Source organism: Anser cygnoides, chromosome 11, assembly GCF_040182565.1.
Source record: "Anser cygnoides isolate HZ-2024a breed goose chromosome 11, Taihu_goose_T2T_genome, whole genome shotgun sequence".
NCBI lineage: Eukaryota > Metazoa > Chordata > Aves > Anseriformes > Anatidae > Anser > Anser cygnoides.
The window spans coordinates 11402447-11428590 of NC_089883.1; the positions used below are offsets into that span (position 1 = coordinate 11402447).

General features: G+C 56.9%; 1 protein-coding gene across 4 annotated transcripts; it reads right to left on the reverse strand.

The window, feature by feature from the left end:
• RBPMS2 (RNA binding protein, mRNA processing factor 2) lies at positions 1-25320 on the reverse strand. Of its 4 annotated transcripts, none has more exons than XR_010834172.1 (9): positions 24922-25320; positions 13886-13963; positions 12819-12857; positions 12195-12257; positions 11182-11332; positions 10428-10576; positions 7417-7579; positions 1433-1502; positions 1-1190 (listed from the first exon to the last, which is right to left on the reverse strand). XR_010834172.1 is itself a non-coding variant. In XM_048081542.2 (8 exons), the coding sequence occupies exons 1-7, from the start codon at positions 24979-24981 to the stop codon at positions 1440-1442; spliced, it is 603 nt and encodes a 200-aa protein (XP_047937499.1). In that variant the 5' UTR covers positions 24982-25320; the 3' UTR covers positions 1-1190; positions 1433-1439. The 4 variants fall into 4 exon arrangements, 2 of the variants coding, with proteins under 2 accessions (XP_047937499.1, XP_047937498.1); XR_010834171.1 differs by having other exon boundaries at positions 1429-1502; XM_048081542.2 differs by lacking the exon at positions 7417-7579.
• Positions 25321-26144: the final 824 nt, after the last annotated feature.

Below are 26144 nucleotides of genomic sequence, written 5' to 3' on the forward strand. Positions count from 1 at the left end.
AAGAGTCACAGCAGCCTCTGGGTATATTTTTTTTTGTTTGTTGCATTTCATATATTATCCAGTTTCACATTCTCATAGGATCAGCAAGTATAGAGCAACTTATTCTCAAATCTTTTAATACAAGCGAGACAGCCATGGTCATATAATACTTAAAGCACTTCAATACCAAGCAATAAGATGCTAAAACAAAAATTGCACAATTTCTTGTTTACTATGCCTGACTGAATCATTGTTACAGAAGACAACCCTTCTCTGTTCAAGCTTTTAACTAAACATTAACTTATCTTACAGGATTACAATTTCTCTTTTAATAATAATAATAATTAATTGCACACAAACACACAAGAAATTCTTTATGATGCATAAATATTTCCTTATTACACATGGTACAAAAATACTCGTACTTTTTTTTTTTGTTCGGTATTCCCATAAGGATGGCTGATTATTTGGCAGGACTGGATGCTCTCCAATCAGAGGGATGTGGAAAAAAAGAAAAGAGGTTAGATATTTTACAGCCTTTCTATATATAGCAGTCTGAAAAAATAATATAAGAACCCTGACTTTAAAACAGGAGAATGGATGAGAACAGAAACCCAGTGCATCGTACTTGGAGGAAAAAAAAAATAAAAAAACATTTTTCAAATTCTTCTGGTTGTACTGGGAAGGGGGAGGGCGGAGGTGGGCGAAGGGGTGAGACAAGGACAGTTAGTATTTCTCAGAGCCAAGTCTTCACCGACGCAAGATGAAAACCTTGATGGATCAATCCGTTGGGCCAAGACCTGTTGCTAACGGTTACACAAACGCTAGAACAAACAAACTTACACTCACACATACACAAGTTAAGTGTTTTAATTCATGCCAGAAAACATGCAAAACCCGATTTGCCTTTCGTTTCCTTCAGCCGAGCCGCGGGCAAGGCGAGCCCGGCACCAAGCCCCTGCCACCCCGGCCGGGTTTCGGCGCGGCCGGACAGTGAAGCTCAGCCAGGGAAGAGGTCCTGGGGATGGATGGACGGAGGGACAGCGGGACGGAGGCGGCGCGCGGCAGCTTCACAGTCCGGAGGGGGATGCGCCGGGGCCGGGCGCCTTGTCCGCTGGCCGCAAACCAAAGCGAGAGGAGTTGGAGCAATCGTCCCTGGCACATCCCTCCGCGGAGAGGCAGGGAGGAGGAACACGAGCCGAGGAGAGACGCTGCGGGAGAGGGGCAGCAGTGAGCGGGGCCGGACGCATCCGTGCCCCAGCCCCGTCACCTCATGCCCCCCCGTGCCCACCCGGGGAGCGGGGCTTGACCCCGCCACCCGTTAACGAGACCCAAGCACGTCCTTCGTGGGGTGCGTAGGGCTGGCGGCGGCCCAAGCTCCCATCCCTCCTCCCACCGGAGCTCAAGGACAGGCAGGACAAGGACAGGGCTCCAGGAGCGATTACTTACTTACTAACAAACTAACAAAACTGACGAGACTTCCATCCTTGCTGGGTAGCTTCAGAGGGAGGATACCAGCGCATCTGGAAGAAAAGAAAGCCACGCCAGAGGTCCGTGATCCAGAATAATTGCAAACCTTCAGCTCCATTAGGCCGCCTGAGAGGCGCCCTGAGCGGAGAAGGCTCCAGCATGGGAAAGGATGTGCCCCAAGGAGCACCCCAAGGGCTGGAGGCTCAGAGAGGCACCGGGACCTTACCACGTCCTCCCTTAAGGAGCACAGCAGGATCCCACAGCTCTGAAGGGAGCTGGCTCCCCCCTCTCATGGCCTGCCTCAACATCCCCAGTATTTTCCATAGACAGAAAATAGCGTCCAAACTCACACCCAGCTCGCTACAGCGTGCTGGGCAGCACCATCCAGGCTAGGAAGGGTCCTCACCACCAAGCCACATGGGAAGCTTATTGCTTCGGAGCTGTGCGTGAGGGGGCACACCCCAGATTTACATCCCAAATTTACAGCTCTCCCTCCCAGTGCAGGCTCAGGCAGGGCAGAGGAGGCTCGTAGCAGGCACACAACGCCTCAGTGTGGTGGTTGCTCTGCCTTCAGCCACCACAAGGCCACACACTTAAACCAGGCAACCTCTACTTGGCACGATTAAGACCTGCCTCATCTGCAATGGAAGAGACCCGGAGCAATGATCCGGCCATCCAAAGAGGCTCCAGGCAGAGCACCAAGCCAGCAAGACACAGAGGCTTCCCTGGTCTTTGCAGCAGCATCTGCTGCTCAGGGCTGCTCCTTGGCAAGGAAGGACCCAAAAAGCAGACGGGTACAGAAACCAAACAGGCACTTCCAGCCTGTCAGTAGAGGCAGCAAGCTGGCAACATCCAGCAGAATAGCATCAAGACATCCAGATGCTCACGTTCAGTTTGCAAGACCAGTACGTGGGGCTGGGCCACTGCAGGCTGGGATGGCAGCTGGCGATGCAGGGGACCAGGAGGTGGCTGCTCCTGCAGCCAGCACGCTGCCTAACAGATGCACTGGGGTGCATGCAGCAGAAATCTTGCTGCAAAGTCATCCAGCAGTGGAGATGCAGACCTGTGTCCCTGACCCCAGCTGCACGAGACCTTCCAAGGGCTGTGCACAGGTCTTCAGAGCTCTGAAGACAGCCAGAGGCTCAGTGACAGCCCTGGAATTACTCTTCAAGATAGGAACATCTTTGATAGCCCCTCCAAACCCCACTCCCTGGGAGAAGCAGAGGTCTGTCTGTTGATGGAAAGGCTTTGCACGCACTGCTGTAACACAGAAACACACAGCAAGTGCCAAGACCTTGATAAGGCAGCCTCCTTACAGAGGCTGGAAGGGACAACAAGGTCACACCTCCCAGAAAACACAGCTGCCTGCGACGGTTGCATCCTCCCTCCACCAGCACAAGAGCTGTGACACCACTAACAGAACAGTCCCAAGCAGGAGCTTGAGGACTTGGGGTCCTTCTTGTGATGCTTCCCAGAAGGAGAGAGCCCTGCAGGTTTCCTCAGCTAGGCGAGGGCTGCTGGAAGCCAGGCTCTGGTGCCTGCATCAGATGGACCCAGCTCAGCCACATCCTCGCTCCGCTGCCACCACGCTGCCCCAGGGCGCAGCCATCTCCTTGCACCAGCACAGGCCAGGCAGGCTCCCAGTGCTGCTATGGCCTGGAGAGGGCTGACGCACCCAGGGGGCTGCCACAGCTGCTGCCAGCACCAGGACAGGGCAGGATCAGCCCCTTCCCCCCCATCACCAGGAGGTGCTTGCTCAGCAGAGCCACAGCCCAGGTCCTCCTCCACTGGCTGACATCTCCCACTCCAGCACCCTCCCCTCGACAGCTGGAAGCAGTTTCCTCCTGCCCAGCAGCAACAGGAAACTCCCCCGTCCTTCACAAGGCTGCGAGTGCTTAACCCTGAGAGCAGCCACCATCCTGCGCCTGCCCAGTTTGGTGCAAGCACATGCAAGGCAGCCACCCCGGTCCCCAAACCTGGTGGCTCTCCCACCCCTCCACAGGGGGTCCAAACCAGCTCCTGCCCCATATGCAACCCACAGCCTCCAGCACCTCCAGTTCAACAGAAATCCTGCTTGTTCACAGCTCTGGCACAAATTAACCTTCATCTCTGCTGGCCCTCCTCTCCATGCCGGGCAGGGACATCCCAGGCTAGGAACCAGCGGGAAGCACCAGAAGAACCAGATCTGCTAGCCAAGGGGGGACACTGCTGGAAACAACAGCCCATCAGGACAGTTTTCTCTTCACATCTCTCTTGGGCACCTTGCTTGTCCCGGGAAGCAGAGGTGCTGCAAATGGGGGCACTGCAGCCACCTGAAGGAGGAGGCCAGGTACACAAGGACGTGGCAGGGTTGTCTCAAGGACTGTGATGCACCAAGCCAGGTCAGAGCCCGTATCTGAGGGCTTCGGGGAGGTCTGCTGTCTCTCCAAGGGGACTATCCGTCATGTGGGAAGCTGAGGCAGGGAATGGGGACAGATATCCAACATGGGGCTAGGGAAGTAGAGCAAGGGAGGCTTTTACTGGAAGACACGCAGTTGTTTCTGGAGCTGCATGAGCTCACAGTTGGAAGGGAGTCTGGCCACACCACTGCAAACATCCCCTGCTCGCCTGCCCACAGGGACATGACAGACACCGCCAGCCAGCTGCGGCCTGCCTCAGGTCCCAGAAAACAGCTGGAGAAGAGCAATGTGTGCCTCCACTTGCCACCTTCACAAAGCCGGGGGAAACAACAGGATCAGCACATGGGGGCAGAGACATGCCCCATCAGGGCTCCAATCTCCTTGTGAAGGTCTGCTTCAGCTCTCCTGGTTGTGCTCGTCAGAATTTAACAGCCCCTTCTCTTGATTGCCTTCCTTATGGAGAGCAGGAAGAGCAGGCCAAATACACATGGCCATCCTCAAGCCATCTTTAGCTTAGACAGCCCGTCCTTCCTCCTTAGTTACTTCTAGGTCTGCCCCGCAGTCAGCCCCAGTCTCTCAGGGAGCTCAGAGCCGTACCTACCCCCGGAACAGACCCGGCAGCTCCCCAGGTACCAGAAAGGCCTCCCTGTGTGGCAAGGACAAAGCAGCCCCTTCTCTGGGCTCCCGGGAGCTGGTAGGACCTCAGCAGCTCACTCAAGAGCTGCTCTGCTCCAGCTGGAAGCAGAGCAGAGAGGAACACGACCCGCAACAGGCAAGGGCAGCCTGCAGAGGTACACCACAAGCACTGACACCAGCCAGCAGGGCTCTCCGGACACTTCCAGTCTCACTTCAGCCAAGCCTCCTGCATCCAGGGTCCTGCAAGAGGGCTGGCTTGAGGAGACGAGCACGCGAGCACTTGCATGCTCTGCAAGACCCAAGCAGCTCAGCCTACCGAGAAAAACCTCACTGCAGCTGAACCGAGCGCTCCCCATGCGGCTGCTGTCAGGGAGGGTCTGCACATCCTGCGCCGTGCTGAGAAACACATGGAGGAGGACAGGCAGCAATCCAGCCCTGTTCCTCAGAAGGGGAATTTCAACAAGCATCCAACGCTTTGAAACCTTCTGGGTCAACTGCCTATGCTGCAGATACTGGAGACCTCGAGCAAGCATGTGTCCTTTTCCCAGAGCAGAAATGAGGTGGGCTGCTTCCATTTGTTGAGCCAGGGAGAGCTGTGCCAGTTGCAGTTCAGGAAGTCCCTTCTGACAGCATCTTGGTCCAGTTCACTCCTCAGGTGTGACAGAGCGGCTGCTCAGCAGGTACCCTAAAGAGCTAAGAGCGTCTCACATTTTTCTCTGTCTAGGAGGAAACAAATGGCTCGGGGAGAACTTGCTCAGGGCTCCTTAGCCAGCATTAAGTCACTGGATTTTAGGCAAACACCACAGCCATGAAGTTCTTGAAGTACTCTTCACACTTATAAGGATCCAAGCCCTGAAAAAATAATCCTGGTAAATCCTATGTGACAGCCCCAAACAGGCAATGGGTTATTATGCACAGGAAATCCACCGTGGCTTCCAACCTCCCATCGCAGGGAGGGTCCATCACAGCTCAGCTGCCACAATATGAAGTCCAGCAGAGTTTGCAGACGGGACCCCGAGATCAAGCCAAGTGGTACACAAAGGGAAATGCCCATGGTCTGCAGATTGCCGTGCTGCCCACCGCTCCCAGACTCTGCCAGGCTGGTGGCACCCAGGTGGTCACATCACAGCAGACAGCAGCATCCCAACAGGAGGCAGGTACTGGAGGAGAAGTGCAGCACCTGAACCCCTCCCAGCAGATCTGCTCCATGCTCTCAGCTCTTTAGGACCAGCACCCGGTAACAGCCATTGGGACCAGCCTCATGTCCATCCACAACAGCAGCCACAGCTCAGGAGATCCAGCTTGCCCTAGGCAAGCTTGGGCAGCGATCGAGAGGGGAAGGTTGGAGAATTACTCAGAGCACTGGCTTCCTCTTCCATCGATGGGCTCTGCCTCAGCTCTATGCTGGGAAGACTCAGGGTCCTGCTGGGCTCTGTGTCACCACCACACAGCCACGAAGCAGAGCTGGGACTGCACCTTCCACTCCCTTGGGCAGTCCCAGCTTCAGAAGCCCACCTTCACCATCTCCTTAAAGCCTCCAGCCCATGTTTCTGCTGCTGGCAGCAGCTTTGAGGCTCTGATGGCACCTCAGGCGGCCTAACCCCAACAGGATGGGCAGCTGGGAGCTTTCAGTCCATGATCTCCTCCCTGCCTTGGAAGCATCAGCCACAGCCTGCCTGCTGGGTACCCAGCACCTGTCTGGTGTCCTGCATGCACCATGCAGCGACTGCCACCAGCCTTACCCACAAGTTTACGAGATGCTCCTCTATGCTGATCTCGGGGCAAGTACTGCCCTCAGGGGTGCTGCCACAGCTGGAAGCATCACTTTGCAGAAGAGCACTGAGAGCCCCTGGTGTCTCCTAGTGCTCGCTCAGAGGCTGGCTTAGGGACACTCTAAAGACCATAGTTCCACATCAGAGACATGGTCACACAGACGCTAGATGAAACAGTGCAACAGGTCTAGAGAGAACAGGTTTCCACCCTGGTGGAAAGACCTCCCTCTTCCCAGGGCACCGTCTCAGCACATCTGTGCATCCCACAATCTCCCAAGGACAAAGGCAGACCTCAGCCCCCATCCTTGATGACGTCTTTCCCCAACATCACTACCACAAAGAAGGGGAGGGGAAAAAAAAAGTCTACCCAGAACCACTGCAAGGAGAAGTGATCCCAGACTCAGTTCCTTCAGTAGATGACCACAGCAACCATCCTCCCTGCCAGCCAGTCCCAGGCTGGGCCACCTTCCCTCTTCCCAGCCTCCCAGTTCCCTACACCACTCCCAGGCCACAGTTTTCCCTCGTTGCAGCTCACGAGACCTACATCCTGCCTGTGATTTCAGGCTGCAAAGAGAAGCCAAGCTCCAGGTAGGAACTTGCTCCATTTCCAGTAACTGGAGAGGAAAGAGGTGAGATTAGACCCATGAGTAGGAGCAGGGTCTGTCCCGATATGCAATTCTGGAACAAAAGTGACCGGCAAGTGCTGTTGTCTAACGTGCCCGGTAGAATTTAGTCGTGTGCTATCACTACCACGTCACTCACCTCCCCCACCGTGTGCCAGGAGTGAGGTCAAGGTGTATTTCTGGTTGCCCTCGAAGGGTCGTGGTTGGGGAGAAACCAGGTTTCTTTCCTGCCGAGGGGCAGGATCATCTCTGCCGCGGCTCAACCAGGCTGCTCCCCTCCCGCCGGCAGGACCTGGCTGAGCCTGGCTCAGCTGGGAGGAGTTGATGTAAGATGGTGCCATGCTGTGTGCGCCATGTCATGTGCTGCCAAGTTGGAGATGTGGGTTAGAAAGAAGGCCTGGTATCTCATTCCCCAGGCTCTGGTGGGTGGGTAGCGTGAGGCCCATGCACTGGGTGGGCAAGGAGATACGGGCTAAAGAGATGGGCAGAAGCTTGCAAATCCCACGGTGCACCTTGGAGGAGAGATGGTTACCTTACCAGTCTTTCCAGACGGGGCTGCCATCATGCTTAACACTTCTAGGAATGGAGCTGTAGTACAGCCACTCCACTAGCTGCAATAAGGCATCACTAGGGAGTCCCATCTCCAGGGACAGCTCTGAGCTTCAGGGCTAGCCTGCGCTGGCATCATGGCTGGAGTTCACTAGGGACATCAAAGGAGGGATTTGAGAGAGGGTGGGAGGGAGGGAAGGCAGATGGGACAGTCTTAAAGTCAGTGGCGTCCCCGCAGGTAGAGGCTTTCAGCAGTGCCACAGTCACACCGGCAGCACGGAGGGACCCCATCCCCGCAACACAGCGGTGCCGGGAGCAGCGGTCAGTCTTCTGCGCGCGGCTTCCCGAGGGCACCCGGTGCATGAGCCAGGGCCAGCAGCCTCATGCCACCTCCTGCCAGCCCTCCGAGCAGCTCTTCAGAAGGCCGCATTGGTGCAGCACAGATGGCAGCCACTCTCCTCTCAGACTTGAGCACAGAGATGCGAGAGGATGAGCTCTTAGTTTAAACCTTTTGCCACAAGCTCTCTTTAGCTGCTGCCTCCACCTACACGCTCCCTCCGCGATTAATGGAGCTGCTGCAGCTCCAGGCACCCCATGAATGCCCTCCAGCCAACACCAGTCTCCAGAGGAAGAACTGCTGCTGCCCTGGAGAACAGCCCATGTGTCCACCACACTGACAGCGAGGTGAACCAGCCTTACCAGTGAGAACACAGGGCTCAGCACACCAGGACCAAGGCTACAGCTTTCAGCCCAGTTTGAGAGCAAAAGTCATCTCATCTCACGCTGACTCAACTCCACCCTGCCTCAGCTCTGCAAGGGAAAGGCCTCCAGCCTAGAGATCAGGCAGCTCAGAGCGGCCACCCTGAGTAATGTTTAACCCCATAAAACTTTATTGGTAACGTATACTGCGCCAGAATGTCTCCTGCGAGGTCACCGCCAGCTCAAGCACGACGCAGCGAGGAGCAGCCATGGCTGCTCGGCCAGCCTGCCTGCTGCTCTTCAGAAGAGGGCCGGCCCTGGCTGCAGTTTGGAGGGGCTACACTGGCTCCCTAGGGCTTACAGGAGCATACCCTGTTACAGACCTGCTTGGGCAGGGAGTCCCTTGTCCTCCTGAGAGCTCCCTGGAGCTCAGGGGTCATCCTGCAGGCCAAAAGACTTATTTGATAGCTAAGCTGCCTGCCCAGAGCAAGTATCTTACCAGCTGGAGGACATGAGCTCAAACCCCAGTGGGAGAAGATCTGGCTGAAGGCCTCCTTCGTTTTGGGAGAGCTGAGTTCTTTCCTCCGCCCAGCACACACCATAAAGTTTTGTGTCTAACCCTTCTGTCCCTGCACAGTCACTGATGATCATCCTTGAAGGAACCACAGTAATGGTTTCACCTTCCTCAATTGTCCCCTGCTTGTCAACGGAGGGAGTGTTCCTGGCCCTCCCTGCTGGGGCAATTCTGGCAGCAACAGCCCTTGGCTCCTCCACCCTATGCAAGGGGCAGGGATGGAAAGGAGAGACTTCTGCTCCCCTGGGCTGCCCAGGAGCAGAGCACATTCAGATGCTCCAGGAGCTGTGGGCACCATCAATAGCTCTTGGAGAACACCAGCAAACAAAACCTCCTGACTGGTACGGACCTAGTGAAGGACCAGCCTACCTGGAGGCCTTTGAAAGATGGGACCAGTGTCTGGTCCTGCCCTAGGCCCCACATACCGCTTGCCTACCCTGCAGGAGCTTCAGCCCACTGCTAGCTCACCAGCAGAAGGCCAAAAGCAGCAGAGGACAAGCCTATGCAGGCCAGAAGCTTGCATCCCCTCCAGTGTTTCCATATTGCATTTGGACACAAGCTGGGGTTGAAGCCATTCAGTTACAGTCAAGATGCTGGCAGGAGCAAGAGGATGATGAAGGGCCAGCTCAACTGCTGGCCAGGTAGACAAGGTGATGGGACACAGCTCTTCTTCCTTTCAAGCTAAGCAGGGGAGAGCAGAGCTAAATGCCCTGCTTGGTGGGGCAGAAATAGCAGAGGCTAAACCCCGATGCTCTGGGGACTAAGCCCAGAGCCCCACTGTCCTGGCCCCACTGGCACTGTTACAGGAGCAGAGACAGAAGCAGGCAGAGCACAGCTGGTGATAACACCAAGCAGGGTAGGGACAGGGGCTCCAGGTTCTCCTACACAAGTTCTCCAAACAAAGCACCTTAACCTGGGGTGATGACATATCTTCTCTGCTTTGGCTTTCTTTTTGCATTTCCCCAGCTTCAGGAGATGTTATACTCAACAGGGGTGGTGGTGTCTCAGTACATCAAAACATTCCAGTACCAAACCAGTACAGGTACCCCTACACCTCCTGCTGTCAGCAAGCATACCCCAGGGACACCAGGCAGCTGGATGCGCCACCACCAGCATCTCCATAGGCCCACACACAAGTGACCCTCTCTAGCCTGCGCCCAGAGGAGCTAATGGTGACCAGAGCTCCTTGCTCTGGCAGGGCTCTGGTCACTCATCCCCTACAGGACATTCCCCTCCAGCTTCAGAATTGTTTCTAAGTTACCTGGCCCACAGGGTTCCAGCTGAGCCCCTGAGCTTCAGCACTGAGCTAAGCCTTCACTTCAAGGAGGACATCTCCTAGCTATTCTACTTGCTGGCACATCGGGCATCCTACCAGCAGTCACACAAGGTTCTCTGGCCAAAGGTACCAAAGCCAGCCAAAAATTGAGCACTGACTTTCTCCAGCTCGCCTGCCTGGCACCAGAGGAAGGTTGGACCTGCAGGGTCAGAAACCAGCGCAGAGCTCTGGCTGCACTCAGGTCACCTATTTATTCAACAGGCTATGGCTTCGACATCTGCCCTGTGCTTTGTTCAGGGCTGGGGGCCCCTGCACATGGCAACTGGGAAGAGGCTTTGCCCAGGAGTCAAGGTGCAGAGGCCAGGGTCGAGCTGGCCAAGCAGAACCCCGAGAAAGCAAGAACCAGGGGAAGGGGGGAGAGGAGAGCGCAGTTCTTGGCGAGCAACTCACCTGAGCGTGAAGAGCAGCGGCCGCAGCAGCGGCCGCTGGGTACGTGAAGGCGGCATGGGGGATGGCTGGGGTTAGCTCCGTGGTGTACAGGGGGTAGGGAGCCCACGCTTCTGGGGATGCTGGAATAAGAGCTGCTCCAGTCAGGTCATCTGGACAGGGGGAGACAAGGTGACAGCCTCTCAGTTGCCGGAGCCAACAGCCTGCTTCAGGGATGGACTCTGGATTTTTCACCCCAAACTAAAACTCTGCACTGCTGTCCCAGCAAGGTTTAAAATATATAATGCAGGTAGTCCCCTGCATTCTGCTCCTCTGGCCTCCCAGCCTTGCCAGCAGAGGCCAGGAGCATGTCCCATCCCTACTCCGCACCCCACATGGGCGCTAGGCTTCGTGCCTGGGCCACCACCAAGCCTCAGCAGGGCTGCTTGCCCCACCAGGGCACGCTGAGGGTGCATGGCGCAGGACCAGCCCTTTATGCTTTGCATCTAGCTTAAAGCACTTGAGCAGTACCACTTCAGCTACCAGAACCAACTCTGCTCTCCCGATGCTTCTAGTGTTGCTGTTAGCCAGAAGCCTTGGCAGATGCCTGTTGTTCTCCTGCAACCCCAATATGCTGACAGATTTCAGCCAGAGCATAGGTGGCTACGGTTCCCTTGCTACCCTGGCTGCACCAGGCTCTGACACCAGCATTCCCAGTGCCAGGCATCTCCCAGGCTGGGCCAGACACTGCCTCAAGCTGCCCCCCCAGCATACTCACAGGGGTCCCGTGCAATGAAGTGTGCGCCCAGGGCAGGGTGGATATTGGTGGGGTTTGGTGTGGCCATCAGCTTGCTCTTGGCCATCTTTGTGTTGGCTTTAGCAAACTCTAACCGCAAGGTCTGAGGGTTCTCTGGGTCAAAGCGGATGCCCTGTCACAGAAGAAAGCACAGGAATCTCTCAGAGGAAAGGTTTCCCATCCAAGCACAGGACGCAGCTACTCACAGAGCAGAGCCCAACCAGGGGATCAGGGCCACCCCCCTGCAGTCACACACCCAGTTCTTGTCACCTCATGTTTGCATTTCCATGTTTAGCTGGCCCAAGGCCACTACTTCCAAGATGAGGGACACAGCTTTGCTCTTTAAGTGCAGTTTGCCAGCCAGCAGAGCAGTGATGTAGTGCTGGTCAGGAAAGATGCCTCATCTTCTGCCATGGAAATATCAGTTTGGAAGGCTGCTCTCCTCTGCCACATCTTTCTAGAGCAGGTACCTTCTGGCTGCAGAGATCCTGGCAGTCCAGAGTGCGGGACAAGGACCTGCTCTGCTGAACTAACATGCTTTCCATCAGGACATTTGGTAAGTGAGGCTTTAAACGAGGCCGCCAGCACCAAGCAAGCCTTACGGCCATTTGACAGAGCTTTGCAGCGAGCCTGCTTCACTGCCCAGCTAGGCTGGTGAGCCAACCTAGAGCCCCACAGAACTGCTGCGGAACACAGGCTGAGCACCACAGGCCACGACAGAGCACTGGGTGTTGCTGTACCTGTTCGCTGAGGCTTGGCCTCCCAGAGGACCCTGCATCAGGTACCCCGAGCCAAGCACGACTGACATCAGCCCTAAACATGACTAGCTCTCCTGCCTGCCTGGTGCTGCAGGACCATTTATCTTTCGTATTTGTGGGCACAGCTGAGACTCCCTGACCCTTCCCATGCTACAGAGAAGCCACGTATCACCCCTGCCCACAGCTCCAGGTCTAGTGACTGCAGGGTGTACAGCCCCCAGCCCTCCCAGTACTCACATTTAAGGCGTTCTTTGCTGCTTCAGCACCAGCCCGGCTGTCAAAGGTCACAAAACCAACTGGCTAAAAGAAACAATGCCGATTTCAGTTTGGAAGCCTCTTCCCACTCCTCAGACCACCCTGACACCCTCTCTCACCTAGACAGCTTATAGGAAGCAGAAGAAACCACATGAAGCTGCACAGGGCTTTCAGGCAGAGCTCGAAGGGACTTGGGTCAATGACCCCTGCTCTGTCTGCTCCCACCACACCAAAGTGCTTTGGCATTCCTACACGAGTGGGCACTTTTCACCCTAGCAGCCCCTCAGCAAAGGTCCCCCTTGCCCTCAAAGGGAACTGTTGCTGCCTTGGTTAGGATGGGTCTAGGGAAGGTTTTCTGGTGTGAGGCTGAAGTACCATTCCTCCTGCAGCCCCCATCAACACAGCCAGCCATGGGCAATATGGGAATGCTCAGCACATGCTGAGAGCTTGGGGCCACCAGGATAGGAGGCAGTGAGCAGAACCCAGCTGCGTACGTGGCGCTGAACACAGACAACGCTTTAAACAGTGAAGTGGCATCTGCACCCCTTCCCTCCCAGCACATCTAGCAGAAGCCAAAAATATCCCAGCACTGGAAAAAGGAGGTACCTGCTTTGATGTTAGCTTGATCAGTGACCCTTCATAACCCTAGAGAAAGGAAGAAATGGAGTCGGTGTCAGGTTCCTGAAGGAGCCAAGCTACAACTGAGACATGATGCAACAGCTCCAGGAGTTCCTGCAGCACCAAACCCTCCACAAGGCAAGGTCTGCAGCAGAGGTAGATACATTAACCCATCTCCCAGGGAGGCATCCTTCTCTTTCCCACCAAAGAGACAGATCAGTCACAAAGCAGAGCAGGTATCTCAACTAACACATTCTTTTAGTCCGCTCAGTAAGAAACCCTCTTTTCCAGCTCCTTGTCAAGCTATTAAGATATGAAACCCTTGCCTGGGTAGCACGCAGGGAGCACAGAGCACCCTGTGCTAGAGGAATGCAAACAAGGACTCCTGGGGAAGAGGTTCATTTTGATGTAAATTTCTCTCCCCATTCCCCAGCTTCCCAGGTCCTGCACAGAAATGAGCTGCAAGCAGCAGCAGGTTGATTTGTACGCAGCATCACTGAAGCAGTACAGCACAGGTCCCAGACCAGGTACAGCCAGCTCACCTACACTAAACACTCAGAGCCAACCACCCACAACTAGGCAGACTGCAGAAGGACTTCCAGGACATTAAGACCAGACCTTCCAGAACCTCGAGCTGGCCACTTCCAGCAGCTGCACAGAGCCACCAGCACTGGGGAGCAGCAGTACATGGGAGGAGAAATGCTACCCCAGACCCCAAGGCGGCCAGACAGGAGACACCTAGTGAAGGCTGGATAGTAACTGGGTCAGGACAAATGGTAGAGGAAGGGCTGGTCCAGCCAGGCAGCAGTGCTGACCAAACAGTCAGCATCAGGCTTGGAGACAGCATGATTCCAACAACAGGCTCTAAGGGAGGCTGCCAAGCTGAGCACAACCCACAGGATACCAGCCCCATTTCCTAACAGGTTCCCAAAGCTTTCACAAAAGGCCTCGCTTCCCACTTCACCCTTGCTTCCTTCTGGCAGAGGTCTTTTCTGCGAGGCTGGCCATAAGATAGCATCTTTCCCTCCAAAGCCCAAATCTGAAGACTTTCTTACCTTGAATGGTCGGAAGAGTAGGTAGAGCTCTCTGGGTTTGATGTCCACAGGAAGACCACTGACAAACAGAGTCCGTACCTAGGAGAGAGGTCAATGAGATGTACTGAAAGGAGACGTTTAGTACTGAAGTGGGAATACAGAGGACAGTTCAGAAGCTCTGTGTGATGGAGGCAGGGCATCTCGCACCAAAGGTGGCCTCGCAGGCACTCACACTTCCCTATATTAGAGGATTGTCACAGATGAGATGCACCCAGCCCTTTTCTTCTTTCCCCAGAGGACTTAGACCTTCCCAAAAATTCAGACTCTAGAACAGTTTGGATTGAATAGGGTATGGACAGCAGCCCCAGTCTTTGACTGGACCTTGATGACTAAGACAAGACCGTACACTGTCCAAAGCACTAAAGCCGAGGGTAACACACCTCACAGCTCCAGGAGAGACTGGTACAACCCCCACTAGTCTCTCTAGCTCTTCCTATGACATGAAGTGCTAGATCTCGATCTCCTTTCCCTAGCCCATCCTGGCACCTCACTTCAGCCATGAATTCAGAGACAGCCCTCAATTTTGCGAGCCACCTCACTACTACATGCACATCTTTTACTTCTGCAAGAGCCCCAGAACATCACTGGGAGGGTGATTTTGGGTCCACCCCAGCTCCTTCACCAACACACCCCAGACCTTTCAGGAGTCACTCTCAAACCAACTCATAGTGTCCATCCTGCTACAGCCAGCCGTGAGCCAGCTGTGCTGCACCAAGTCCAAGGAGACCGCTGCTCCTTCCAAGCCGTAGAGATCACGCAACAAATCCAAAGACATTTGTACAAGCACGAATCCAGTACCAGAGGAAAATTTCAACCGACAGCAATAGAATTCACATGAATAGCCAGGAAGCTGAAGCAGTATTAAAGGCTGATGGAGAACATTGCTGAAGTCAGACCATCGCAGCCACCTTCTCCCTGCACTGGGAGATGTTGGCTGCCAGCCTATTTCCATAGGAAGCAGCACAATGAAGCTGCCAAGATTTCTTGTAAGTCAGCACTGAGCTGGAAAGGGAAGTTATGCACTACAGAGGTCACCAAGACACTAGTCATCGTTAATAAGGACCAGGAGACCGCAAGCTCAACTCAGCCAGCACCAGAGAAGCAAGGAAGGCAGAAAACTATGGGAACAAGATGGAGCTCTTCATTCCTTGCTCTTAATTACCTGGCTATGCCACCCACTGAAGCAATCCCAAACACGTCTCTGGAAGGTCATGGGACAGCAGTAGGGCATCAGCGCTCAGAGTGACGCCAAACTGCACCAGACGCATTTGGGGTGGACACAGCACGAGCAGAGCCTTTCTCCTGGCCCACTTCCAGTCAGGAGTTTACACTCCCATTACGTTCCCATGGCAGAAGCATTCTGCTCCCACACTTCAGTTTTTGCTTGGGCATTTCCCCTTCCCCAGAGGAAGGGGGTTGTACCTGACACCTCGTTAAACCTCTTTTCCCACCAAAGTGAGCAGCACACTCTTGCCCTGCTCCTGGGCTGGAAGCTGTGGACACCCAAAAAAAACAGAGGCATGCAGCACAGCCTCCACACCCTGTGGGTCTTTGGGAGTAGCCAGATACAGACTCCTCCAAGCAAGGAAGCTTCTGCTGTTTTGCCACAGGAAGTACCTATCTCCTTGTGCTCCTCTGCCCAGGTCAGCGACACCCATCACATCAGCCCAAGTGGCAGCGTAAGCCCTCCAGGATGGACAGTGATCATCAAGTCTTGGGGTGCTCTGCCCCTCTTTCTCTCTACGACCTGAGACCAAAGGCTGCCACCACCCCCGTTAATGCACAGAGCCCTTCTCCAGTCCAGCACATCTGGGATGCAGCCACTGAGCATCCCTCCTATCCCAAGTCCCAGCATTCCCAGGCTCAGTCCTGGGGTCTTCCCATCCCACCCAGCACCTCGGGTGACATCTCAGTGCATTCCTCTGGGGCCATTTTATACCCAGGCAGAGCAGGCAGTGGCAGCCAGCAAGCCACGACAGCACCTCAAAGACTTCGGGCTTCAGCCTGAGCTATGCAGCGCGGCTGCTGCGCGTTCCCAGAAGACGCACAGCCATCTCTTGCAGGGGAGGACTGCGTGGAGCACGGTGGCACACATGTGCCTCAGCCATGTGAAAGCACCATCCCTTTTCAATATTTCAGGATTTGAGTGCGTTCAGCCCCCAGAATGGATGTTTCTTCCAAGCAGATAGAAATCTGCATCCCTGTTGGGTCTCTAAATGGTCCCGTGATGTGCGGCTGGGTAAGTCCTTGCGACAGGCGTGACAGAATAGAAGATGTGCAGTTGCTTGGGGAGGGAGAAAGTCAGCTACTCAGAGCCCTTACAACAGCCTGAACAGAGCAGCACAGGTGCCTAGGAAAGCTCTTTGTCAGAGGCAACAAGCTCCTAATGCTGTCCCCATCAGTTGCTGCCAAGGACAGGAACAGGAGACCTTATTTCACAAGCTTCAAAGCTTCCCTTGGCCTCCAGATTCAGTTTGTCACTGCACATGGCTTTAGAAGGGGGACCCACAGCACCCTCCAAGGACCGGCATTGCCCCAGAGCAAGCCTGGCCAGTCCTGCATGCCACCAGCTAGGATCTGCAAGTGAGGTTTCCCCAAGGGTCTTGAAGACAGACTAGGGAAGGGCCCTGCTCAGAAGAACAGGTTAGGAAAGGAGATGAGACCAAGTGGATGGTTTTCCAAGATCCCTGCAATTCAGCACATCTGAGAGTGATCTGGCAGAGGGCAGGGGGAAGTGGGACCAAGTAATTCAGGGAGGAGAGCCTGGGGCTGGTGAGAGACCCAGTCAAGGCTCATAAACAGGGCAAGGCAAGCCAGAGACCATTCCTCAGACCAGGTGTGAGCATAAGATGAGCAGCAACCACTCAGCAAAGGAGATCTACAGTGTTCCAACAGGAAGAGAGCAGGAGGCATCTCGCCAGTCTAAGCATTGGGCATGCACTGTGGGCAGTCCTGGTCCAGCCTCCTACACCCAAGAAAGAGGAATTATATAGAAGAGCATCAATAAAGGGTTTGGACATGCATCTTCCAGTGTATTAACTGCACTGGGACTCTCAAGACACCCCTTCGCGGCTCAAGTCCTGCAGGCTTGGAGGTCACCAGGAGTGACACATCCACCCTTCTGGCCCTTACACTCGTCATGCCACAACGGGGTGCTTTAATCAGCCTGCCCTGCTTCACCAAACACCGGATCCACTTTGACATTCAGCTTACCCACAGAGCAGCCGGAAAAGCCACAGGGCAAACATATGCGTGTGTGTGTGTGTACAGGGCTAGATCAGAAAGTACCTAAGTCAAAGTGGATGTTCAGCAGGAGTTTGGAGAAGATACGACAGAAAGCTCTCCAGGAATACCTTGTTCTGATGCTCTGAGACTCAAGTGACCAGCAGCAGAGCGGAGGCAGCAGCTTGGAGCAGCCCCTTCTCGCCCAAGCTGCTCCTCACCATGCACACAACCAGAGAAGCAGAGCAGCTCTTGCCTAGGACAGCCCAGCAGGGTCACGCTGCTGGAGGCCCTGCAGAAAACGCGCTCCCTTCCCTGTCCCTGCCCCCTCTGGGGATGTCCCCAGTCCAAACACCCGGCAGAGATGGAGAAGAGCCATGGAAAACAGGATTCGTGCCAGGAGGGACAAGACCATCTAGGCCATCTCTTAAAGAGGGAGGATCCCAGCACAGCTTCCCACGCAGGAGCAGGGAGGGACAAGGACAAAGCCAGTCAGTGCTCAGATCCTCAGAGGCTCTAAAGCAGTCCTTGCACAGCTGCATCTCCCAGAAGAGAAACACATCCAGTGCAAGCATAGCCAGGTGCTTAGCAGCAAAGTTTCAGGCCAGCACAAGTCCTGTTACATCTGCATCTCCTGACTATGTCTGCTTTAAATAAGCGATCGAAGGGGAGTCCTGAGAGCTGCCAGACGCTGCCCTGCAGCCCAGCAAGGGTCAAGTTATGTCAAAAATGCAAAAGCACAAGCACCCGTCTCCTGCAAGGCTGCTCTGGTAGTTCTCTGGGCTTTCATTAAGAGATTTCTCCAAATCCTCCCACAAGCAAGCAAGGCAGAAGGGGAGGTTCTGCAGGATGAGGCTTTTAGCTGCATTTCCCACATCCCTGCTTTCACAAAGCTGTGGCCACTCCAGCTCCCAGCAGAGCCCTGGGGTCGTGCCGACATAGGAAGGGAGCCCAGCACCCAACAAGCTCAGACCGCATCCCAAAAGCTGTCCCCACTCCAGGCATGCAAGCCCATCACCCGTCCCCTGTCTCTGTGATGCCCTGCTGGCTGAGCCAAGCTGCCCCATAGCCACGTCCTGCACCACAGCTATTCCTGTGGGAACGCAACCCCAGCTGGGCACCCAGCACCCCAAGGACTGGGGCTGCAGCCCCCATGATGTTGCTGAGCCCCAGCGGCCGCGATGTGTCTGGGGCCACTTGACACGAGGCTGCTGGAATGCAGCGAGGCTGCAGGCAGCCCCAGGAGCAGGGACTTATAAGGCATGGATGGGAAAGGCGGGGAGCCAAGCGTGCAAAACTCTGCTGCAGAGAGGGGAAGGCTCAGGAGCACTGCTGCTGGAGCTGAAAACCGATGGGGACGCTCCAGATGGGCTGCAGGGCTCCTGCCACTGCTCCAGGTGGAGCAAGCCCTGGGCAGTTTTGCTCTTCTGCACATCAAACACCCCCCACAAATAAAGAAAACAGAAGAGAGGCAGCTGATCTGCAGCTCATGGGCTGGCTACCACTGAGCCCCAGGGCAGGATCAGACCAGGAGTTGGGCACCAGCACTAGTCCCCCGAGGCTGGAGTGTTCTGCACAGCTCTGCTCCCAGCTGGATCAACCCTTCTCCAACAAACCCGCAGCAGGCAGGGGGACACCACCGGGGCTCAGCCACCCCTGTGGTCAGGGCAGGAAGCAGCTCAAGCAAGGGGGGAAGCATGGAGAGGCACCAGCCCCTGCCTGGAGGAGCAGGAAGCACATGGGTGCCGATAAGTCCAGGCACAACGGGGCAGCACCCAAGAATAGGACGTGGCCGGGGCAGAGGAAGTGCTGCCAGTTACTGTCCCAGCGGGGCAGCTCCCCAGCTCAGGAAGATGCCAACACAGCAACCCCCCCTTCCTTCCACCTGGCCAAGAGGTCTGCTGGGCTAGGAGACACACGAGTGGCACAGACAACACACTGGACGCCCACCTCCACACTGGTACCACCCAGCCCATGGGCTCCAGCAGCCTATGTGCCACCATGAGGTGGCAAGGGACCTACAGACCCCTCACCAGCAGCTGGAGCCATGGGCCTCACCCATGGGGGGGCTCAGGAGCACACGCACCACGGAAAGCTTCTACAGACCAGCTCCTCCTGCCCGCACCCAAGCATTTGTTCTCCTGGCGGGAGACACGGAGATGTGACAAGTTCCTGCCCTGACAGCAGGGTGTTGGTCTGTATGCAGGACCCTCAAGAGGAATATTCTCCCCTTGGGTCCTCAAGCAAGGGTATCTGTGCCCAAGGTCTCTGCCCAGCCACAAGTCAGATTCCTGGGCACCCTTCAGTCCTGCATCTCCTCTACTCACACATACAGAGCACGACTGGAGGCACACGACCCTCTCCTCAAACCAGCCTGATGTAGGGCAGCACACTTCTGGCCACGCTTCGCATCTCCATGGGCCAACACCAAGCAAGTCTTCCACAAAACCTGAGCAATGGTGAGCTGAAGGGCTGCAGCAGCTCTCTGCTATTAATGATAGCTATGGGACCATCACCCTGATCCCAGGGAACCTTTTGGGATTATCAGTAGGATGCCACAGCACTGAGCCACCATTGCATTAGTCCAGTTCCGGGCAAGACAGGGCTACTAGACAGTGGGGAGAGGCCATGCTACCCAAGAACAGACCCTAAATGCCAACCCTAAGCAGCACCAAGCCCTGGCCTCCACACAGCACTCTTCCCCACATGACCCCAAGTGGGCAGCCAGCCTGTAAGAAACAGAAAACAAGGCAGAGGCAAGACTATCAGCCCAGACGGAGAACTTCTGTTAGCCCCCAAGACAACAGCTTTGATATGCAGCCAAGTACTAGGACCTCACCCCACACTAACACGAGAACCCACCGCCATGTCCTTATCAGGGAACATGCCATCCCAAACCGGGAGGTGCAACCAGTCCACAGCCTGTTCTGAGCTACGCAGCAGGGCTGGAGGTCCTCCGCATGAGTAAGGCTGTCCTACCGGTCCCTTGGTTTTGAGCAACCACAGCCTGTGCCCAGGAACAGAGGAGAGCATTGTGTGAGGCCAGCACACGTGGTGCCATGCAACCATGATCCAGAGGCACACACCCCAGCAAGCACCGAGCACACCAAGGAAAGGCTGGAGGCAGGAACTCATACCAACATCCTGCCTCCCTGTTCTACCAGGGGGATAACATCCGCCTGGTTGGGCTTGAGACCATTCCTTCCCATAGGGCACGCAGCAGAGGTCAACATCCTCTTCCTGTCTACATATCCAAGCAACTGAGGGAGCCCCAGGGCCAAAGAAGTCCTCGCCACCCTGGACACACCAGGCAGAGCCCAGAGCTCGCAGAAGTGCCCTACCTCCACACCTGCCACCATCCAAAGCATTGCAACACAACACCCTTCATCGGGGCTGAACCAAGGGGGACAGCAGGCCCTCAGGCCTCCCAGCCACGCCAGGACCCTACAGGACAGCAGCCAAAACACCCTTGCCAAGCTCATGGTCTCTGCTTTTGCCACACTGAGGGCAGGTTCACCTGGCACAGACGCACTCACGGCATGAGGGCCACCACTTCCCCAGGGTCTCTCCTCACCAGACGCACTGGGCTGCCTCAGGACCACAACTATGCTTATGCACAGCAGTGTGACCCCAACCCAGCATCTCCAGCACTGGGGCTGCACCCCTCTGCCCTGCTCCCTAACCAGGAGGGACTTCACAGCACCCGACACACAGGAGGGATTCAGCTTCAGACATCCCATGTGGCATATGGGTGTTTTAAAGCACAAACGGATTCTTCCCACTTATGGCCTCTGCCACATGAGACATCCCTGTGTAACAGTGACTGCTGCTGCAGAAGGCACTGCCCTCTTCCAGAGGTGGCCTGTGGTGTAGGGACACATGGGGAACAGACACCTCAGGGCCTCCTGACAGGCTGAGGGAGCTGGGGTGCTCAGCCTGGAGAAGGAAAGGCCCTGGGGAGACCTCACAGCGGTCTGCCCATGCTAAAGGGGGCTGCAGGAGAGATGGGGGGGAGACTTTTTGTCAGGGCGTGGTGATAGGACAAGGGGTAAAGGCTTTAAGCTGAAAGAGGGTAGATTTAGATTAGATATAAGGAAGAAATTCTTCACTCGGAGGGCGGTGAGGCCCTGGCCCAGGCTGCCCAGAGAAGCTGTGGGTGCCCCATCCCTGGCAGTGCCCAAGGCCAGGCTGGGTGGGATTTGGGCAGCCTGGGCTGGTGGGAGGGGTCCCTGCCCACAGCAGGGAGGTAGAATTAGATGGTCTTTGAGCCCTTTCCAATCCAAAGGATTCTAGGATTCCACAGGATAAAAGCTTTCAAGATCACTCTCCTCCAGATCTGAAAAGACCAGCTCCCAGGCCAGGTCTCCTAGAGAGGAGGTGAAGCGCCTGAGCCTTTATTTCAGGCACTCGGGGCCAGGACAGGCAGAATGAAGCATTGCTCCACGATCCAAGCAGCTCAGTCTTCGTGACTCAGCAAAGCTTAACCTGGCGGAGACCAGCAAGCCCACGAGAACTTCTAGCTCCAAAAGCGTTCTGTACCAGCACTGAGGAGTCATGCTCGACTTCACACAGTGCCAATTCTTCTAGCAAAGACAGGGCACCGGGACAGGAGGAGATAACAGGGAGACTCCCACATCCCTCTCCCAGGAAGGGCAGCTCATTGGTAGACCAAGAGGAATGGGAACACTCCAGTTCCCAGACCCTCCACGTGCATGGTGACTTCAGGGTATTTGCTGGGCCAACTATCTGTCAGTAACAGAAAGCCGCGTTTAACATCGAAGATACTCTCACAATGCACAGAAACATCTCTGAAGTGAATCACCAGCCAGCCAGAGCAGAAGAAGATTACCAAGTAGTGACCACAGCCCCTGCACCCGCAAGCTCCGCATAGCAAAGAGCAGCATCACAAAGTCATTTGACTTCAGAAATCACATTAATCTTATTTGTTTCAAGTCAGAGAGCTAGAATCCATGCATGCAAGAGGTATCTAGGTCCACTCAAGTAGAGATTACAGAAATCAAGAAGTGTCTGGCACCAGTCCATGAAGGGCTACAGCCACCCAGCACGTAACACAGGCTGCTCACCAGTGGCATTCCTGGATGCTTCTGGCAGCCCCAGCATGCTACAGAGCTAAGAAAGGCCAGGGACGAAGTACTCGCTACCCGTGCCCAACCAGAGCTCTGCCCGTCCTCCTTCTGGAGGCTGCACGGATGCCAAGAGCCTCCTGCCTCCCAGAGCAGGGTATTCTCCAACTGCTGGATACCACCACAGCCTCGCCATGGACCAGCAGGGAAGATGCCCCTCTCCCAGCAGAGAGGCCCCGAACACAACGCACGGTGGTGAGCACGCAAGCTCCCCCGGCTGCGCGACGAGGGCACGCAGCACCTAGGCAGCTGCCAGTCTCGCGCTACCCCTAGGGAGTGCGGGGACATATGCTGTCATGCAGATTGGCGGCTGCCTGGAAAACTAAACAGAAGATAGCAGCAAGTGGGGAGGGATCGGCTTTGGGGAGGTGTCGGGTGAGGAACAGCAGGGACTGACATTCGGCCCTGTTTGTTTAACATTCCCATTAACGACCCAGAGAGGAGCAAGAGGCATTCCTGTCCTCCGCATGTCACCGGGCAGGAAGGGGCTGCGAGATGCGGGGGCTTGCAGATTAGATAAAGGGAGAGGCTGAATTTGGGAGCTTCATACCACTGCATCTGGGGCACACAGTGCCCTTCTGAGAATGCTCTGGGAAGCAGCAGAGGAGGCTTGGGGCGGGGTGCATCCACAGCACCAGGATCTGGCGGCATTATCAATGCAGCTTGGGAAGATATTCTGGCATTCCCTGCTACTTGTGTTGGGATTGAAGGACTCGCCTTTGCATTAAATGCAATTATTGACAGAAGGGAGCAAACAGATCCAGAGCAAGGGGAGCTCTGGGCAAGCATCTGGGCTAGCCCAGAACACAGCTGAGCCCCGGACCACAGCAGTACCCTGAACACAAGGCCGCTCCTGGTTCTTGTGTCACCATTAGCTTCCTCTGCTGAGAGGATGGCTTCTGCTCAGCCACAAAAAAAACCTTTGGAGGGCTCAGAGTGGCCACCGGGGAGCCCAACGAGCAGCTAACACCATAATTCGTGGTGACAGCAGGACCCCAGAGGAGGGCTTCCCAACAGCAACCCCACCAGGCACAGGGACACCCCCACCAGCCCATCACCTCCCAGTCGTCCTGAGCCACCTCCAGGACGGTCAGACATCCTCCGCACCCCTGGGGGCAGGGTGACGAACACAACCACGATGCAGAGCTAGCAGGGTGGGCCTGACTGTCCCCCTCCCCACACACAGCCGGAGGCGGCACGATGGAGAGCAGGGACACCTCTGCCACAGAGCCAGCCCCACACTCTTTAATTCTGGTTTTCAGCCACTAAGCATAACCCTGGAGAACACCAGACTCCCGAAACATAATAAGGACAGGCCAGCTTCCAGCACCCAAGTGGCCAAGCCACCGCCAGGCTCCCTGAGCACCACGAGCTCACCCGGCCACCACCGAGCCAGAGCTGCGATGCACCACGCGGCATCAGCCTCGGAAAGCTTTGCAGGCCAGTGAACAATCGGATCAAGGAGCCGCATTGAGTCTTCTGTGCGCACGTGACACCCCCTGGTACTGAGCACCCAGAAAGCTGCGTGGGGCCCCGGGTGCTCCCTCTCCACCCACACACACCAGTGCCGCCCAGTGAGGCAGGGACGCGCCACCAGCAGCATCACAGCCACGTCCCATCGCGTCACCTAAGCCTTGCTCAGCAGAAGCTGAGCCGCGGCCACCACCTGCCCATCCATTCCACCCCATTACCCGGGACTCCACGCCAAGGGTCGCAAGGGCCCCCAGGCAGCTGGTGCACGGGGGCTGTCCAGCCCCAGGGGTGGCAGAGCGGCCCGGGCGCCATGTTGCGGCGGCGCGAGCGCACGGCGCGCTGGAGGAGAGCGAGGGGAGGGGGCAGAGCATCTCCCCGCTCCCCAGGGCTGGGTGCGGAGGACTGCAGCAAAAGGCTGCCGAGGCTTTTTCCAACGGCGTCTCCAAGATGGAGGAGAGCAGGCAGCCCCACCAGACCAACGTCGCCCCAAGGCGCAGCGGTAGCGACGATGCTGATGCCCAGCCAGTGGCCAGAGCGGACCCGCAGCCTTGAGGGCTGGGCTCCATGTGCTTCGGCAAGTGGCTATGAACGAGCGACCCTCGTGAGCCCTCCCAGCGCAGGATCCGGCTCATGACGGCTGTCCGAGGGATAGGGACGGCAGCCAGGGCGGCTCCCAGCCCTCTCCAGCCCCAGCCAAGCTGCCAGCACACATGGCACGGGTTCCATCACCCAGATTTGTCTGTCCCTACAGCCCACACTGGAGCCTGGATGCCAGAGCCTGGTCCCACCAGCCATGGGGACTTGGGAACAGGACTCCCTCCCCCAGGGCAGCAAAGTCCCTGTCCCGTGAGGCTACGAGACCACGGGGCTGCTCTCTCCCAGGGCTCACCACATCGGCGCTGTCAGTCAGAACACCCTGCCCTCGATAACCCCGATGCCCACCGTGTTCCAGCCCCAGCTCCCTGACCCCCCCAAATCTCCAGCTCCTGCAGCTGGACCTCGGTTCCGCAGCCCAACGAAGGGTCCCTCAACACCCCCACACCCCACCCCGATGCTCCAGATCCCCAAAACCCCGGACCCCCGAGGCTCCGGTGCCCCCCGCTCCCAGCGCTCCGGGCCCCCGACGCCCCGGTTCGCGGCCCCGCCGTGAGCTCCCACCTCCTCCTCGACGTTGCCGCCGCCGTTGGTGTGCTCGGTGTCCTTGTTGAGGTTGCTCATGGTGTGGGACCGGGGAAGGGGGGAAGAGAGAGACAGAGAGAAAGAGAGGGGCGAAGGGGAGGGGGCACAGCTGCTCCGGGGCTCGGCGGGGCCGGGCGGGGAGCGGTGCCGGTGCTCGGGGGCGGTGCGGGGCGGTGCGGCGCTGCCCTCCCGGTTCACATGCGGTGACCCCCGGGCCCCGCTCCGCTGTTAAGGACCGGGCCGGGCCGGGCCGGGCCGGGCGGAGCTCAACGAGCCGCAGCTGCGGGGCCGACGCGCCCCAGCCCCAGCGCCAGCCCCCGCCGCTCCCGGTGCCGCCGCTCCCGGTGCCGCCGCCGCCGCGCACCGAGCAGCGGGGCCGGGACCCGCCCGCCCCCGCCCCGCCGGCCCCGGGGCCGCCCCCGGGCCGCCCGCCGCCAATCCCGGCCCGGCCCGCCCCCGGCCGTCGAGGGGGTGGGGGGTGTCGCGGGGCTTTTTTGGTCGGGTTCTGTTGTTTTTTTGTTGCGGGTTCGGGTTTTTTCTTGTTGTCGCTGTTGCCTTTTTTTTTTCCCCTCCCTTTCCACGAAAAACTTTCTCAACTTTGATGAACTTTCGGGCTTCAACTTTCTTAAAGGGACCGGCGGCCCCCGAGCCGGGACCGATCGCTCCGGGCTGCCCCCGGGGCCGGGGGAAGGCGCTGGGCTCCCCCCTGGGGCTCCAAGGAGCTCGGGGCTGCAGCTCCGAGCGCCGCCGTTACCCCCGTGAGAGCCCCGAGCCCCCGGCACGCACCCCGCGGGCTCAGGATGCGGGTCCTGTACCCTAGAACAGCATCCCCAGGGCAGCAGCCCCACATCCCTAGGCCAGCAGTCCCTAATTCCCTAGGACAGCAGCCCCAGTCCTCCTGCAAGAGCAGCCCCGTGTCCCAGGCGCACAGCCCCGCTCTCAGCCTCTCAGCCAGCGCTGATCGCCTGCTCAGCTCCAAGACTGGGTGAAAGGAGGGGAAATGTCAGCCCTATTCTGTCCCCCGTGGTCCCACTGCTCCCCCGAGCAATGCGTGCTCCCAGTCCTTGGCTTCTAGGGTTGGCCCCGCCTGGAAGTGCTCTCACGCCCAGGCTGAGCAGCATCACTGGTCACAAAATCGCAGGATCGCAGCACGGTTGAGGTTGGAGGCACCTCTGGGTCCATGTGCTCCAACCCCTGCCCAA

Excerpts from the sequence above, each read along its gene's own strand:
- RBPMS2 (XM_048081542.2), bottom strand. The coding sequence starts at position 24,981 with ATGAGCAACCTCAACAAGGACACCGAGCACACCAACGGCGGCGGCAAC. Across the intron at positions 10,577-11,181 it reads CTTCATTGCACGGGACCCCT|ATGACCTGACTGGAGCAGCT; the intron begins GTGAGTATGCTG and ends CCCCCTGTCCAG. Across the intron at positions 1,503-10,427 it reads CCGCTGCTCTTCACGCTCAG|ATGCGCTGGTATCCTCCCTC; the intron begins GTGAGTTGCTCG and ends CTTTTCTTCCAG.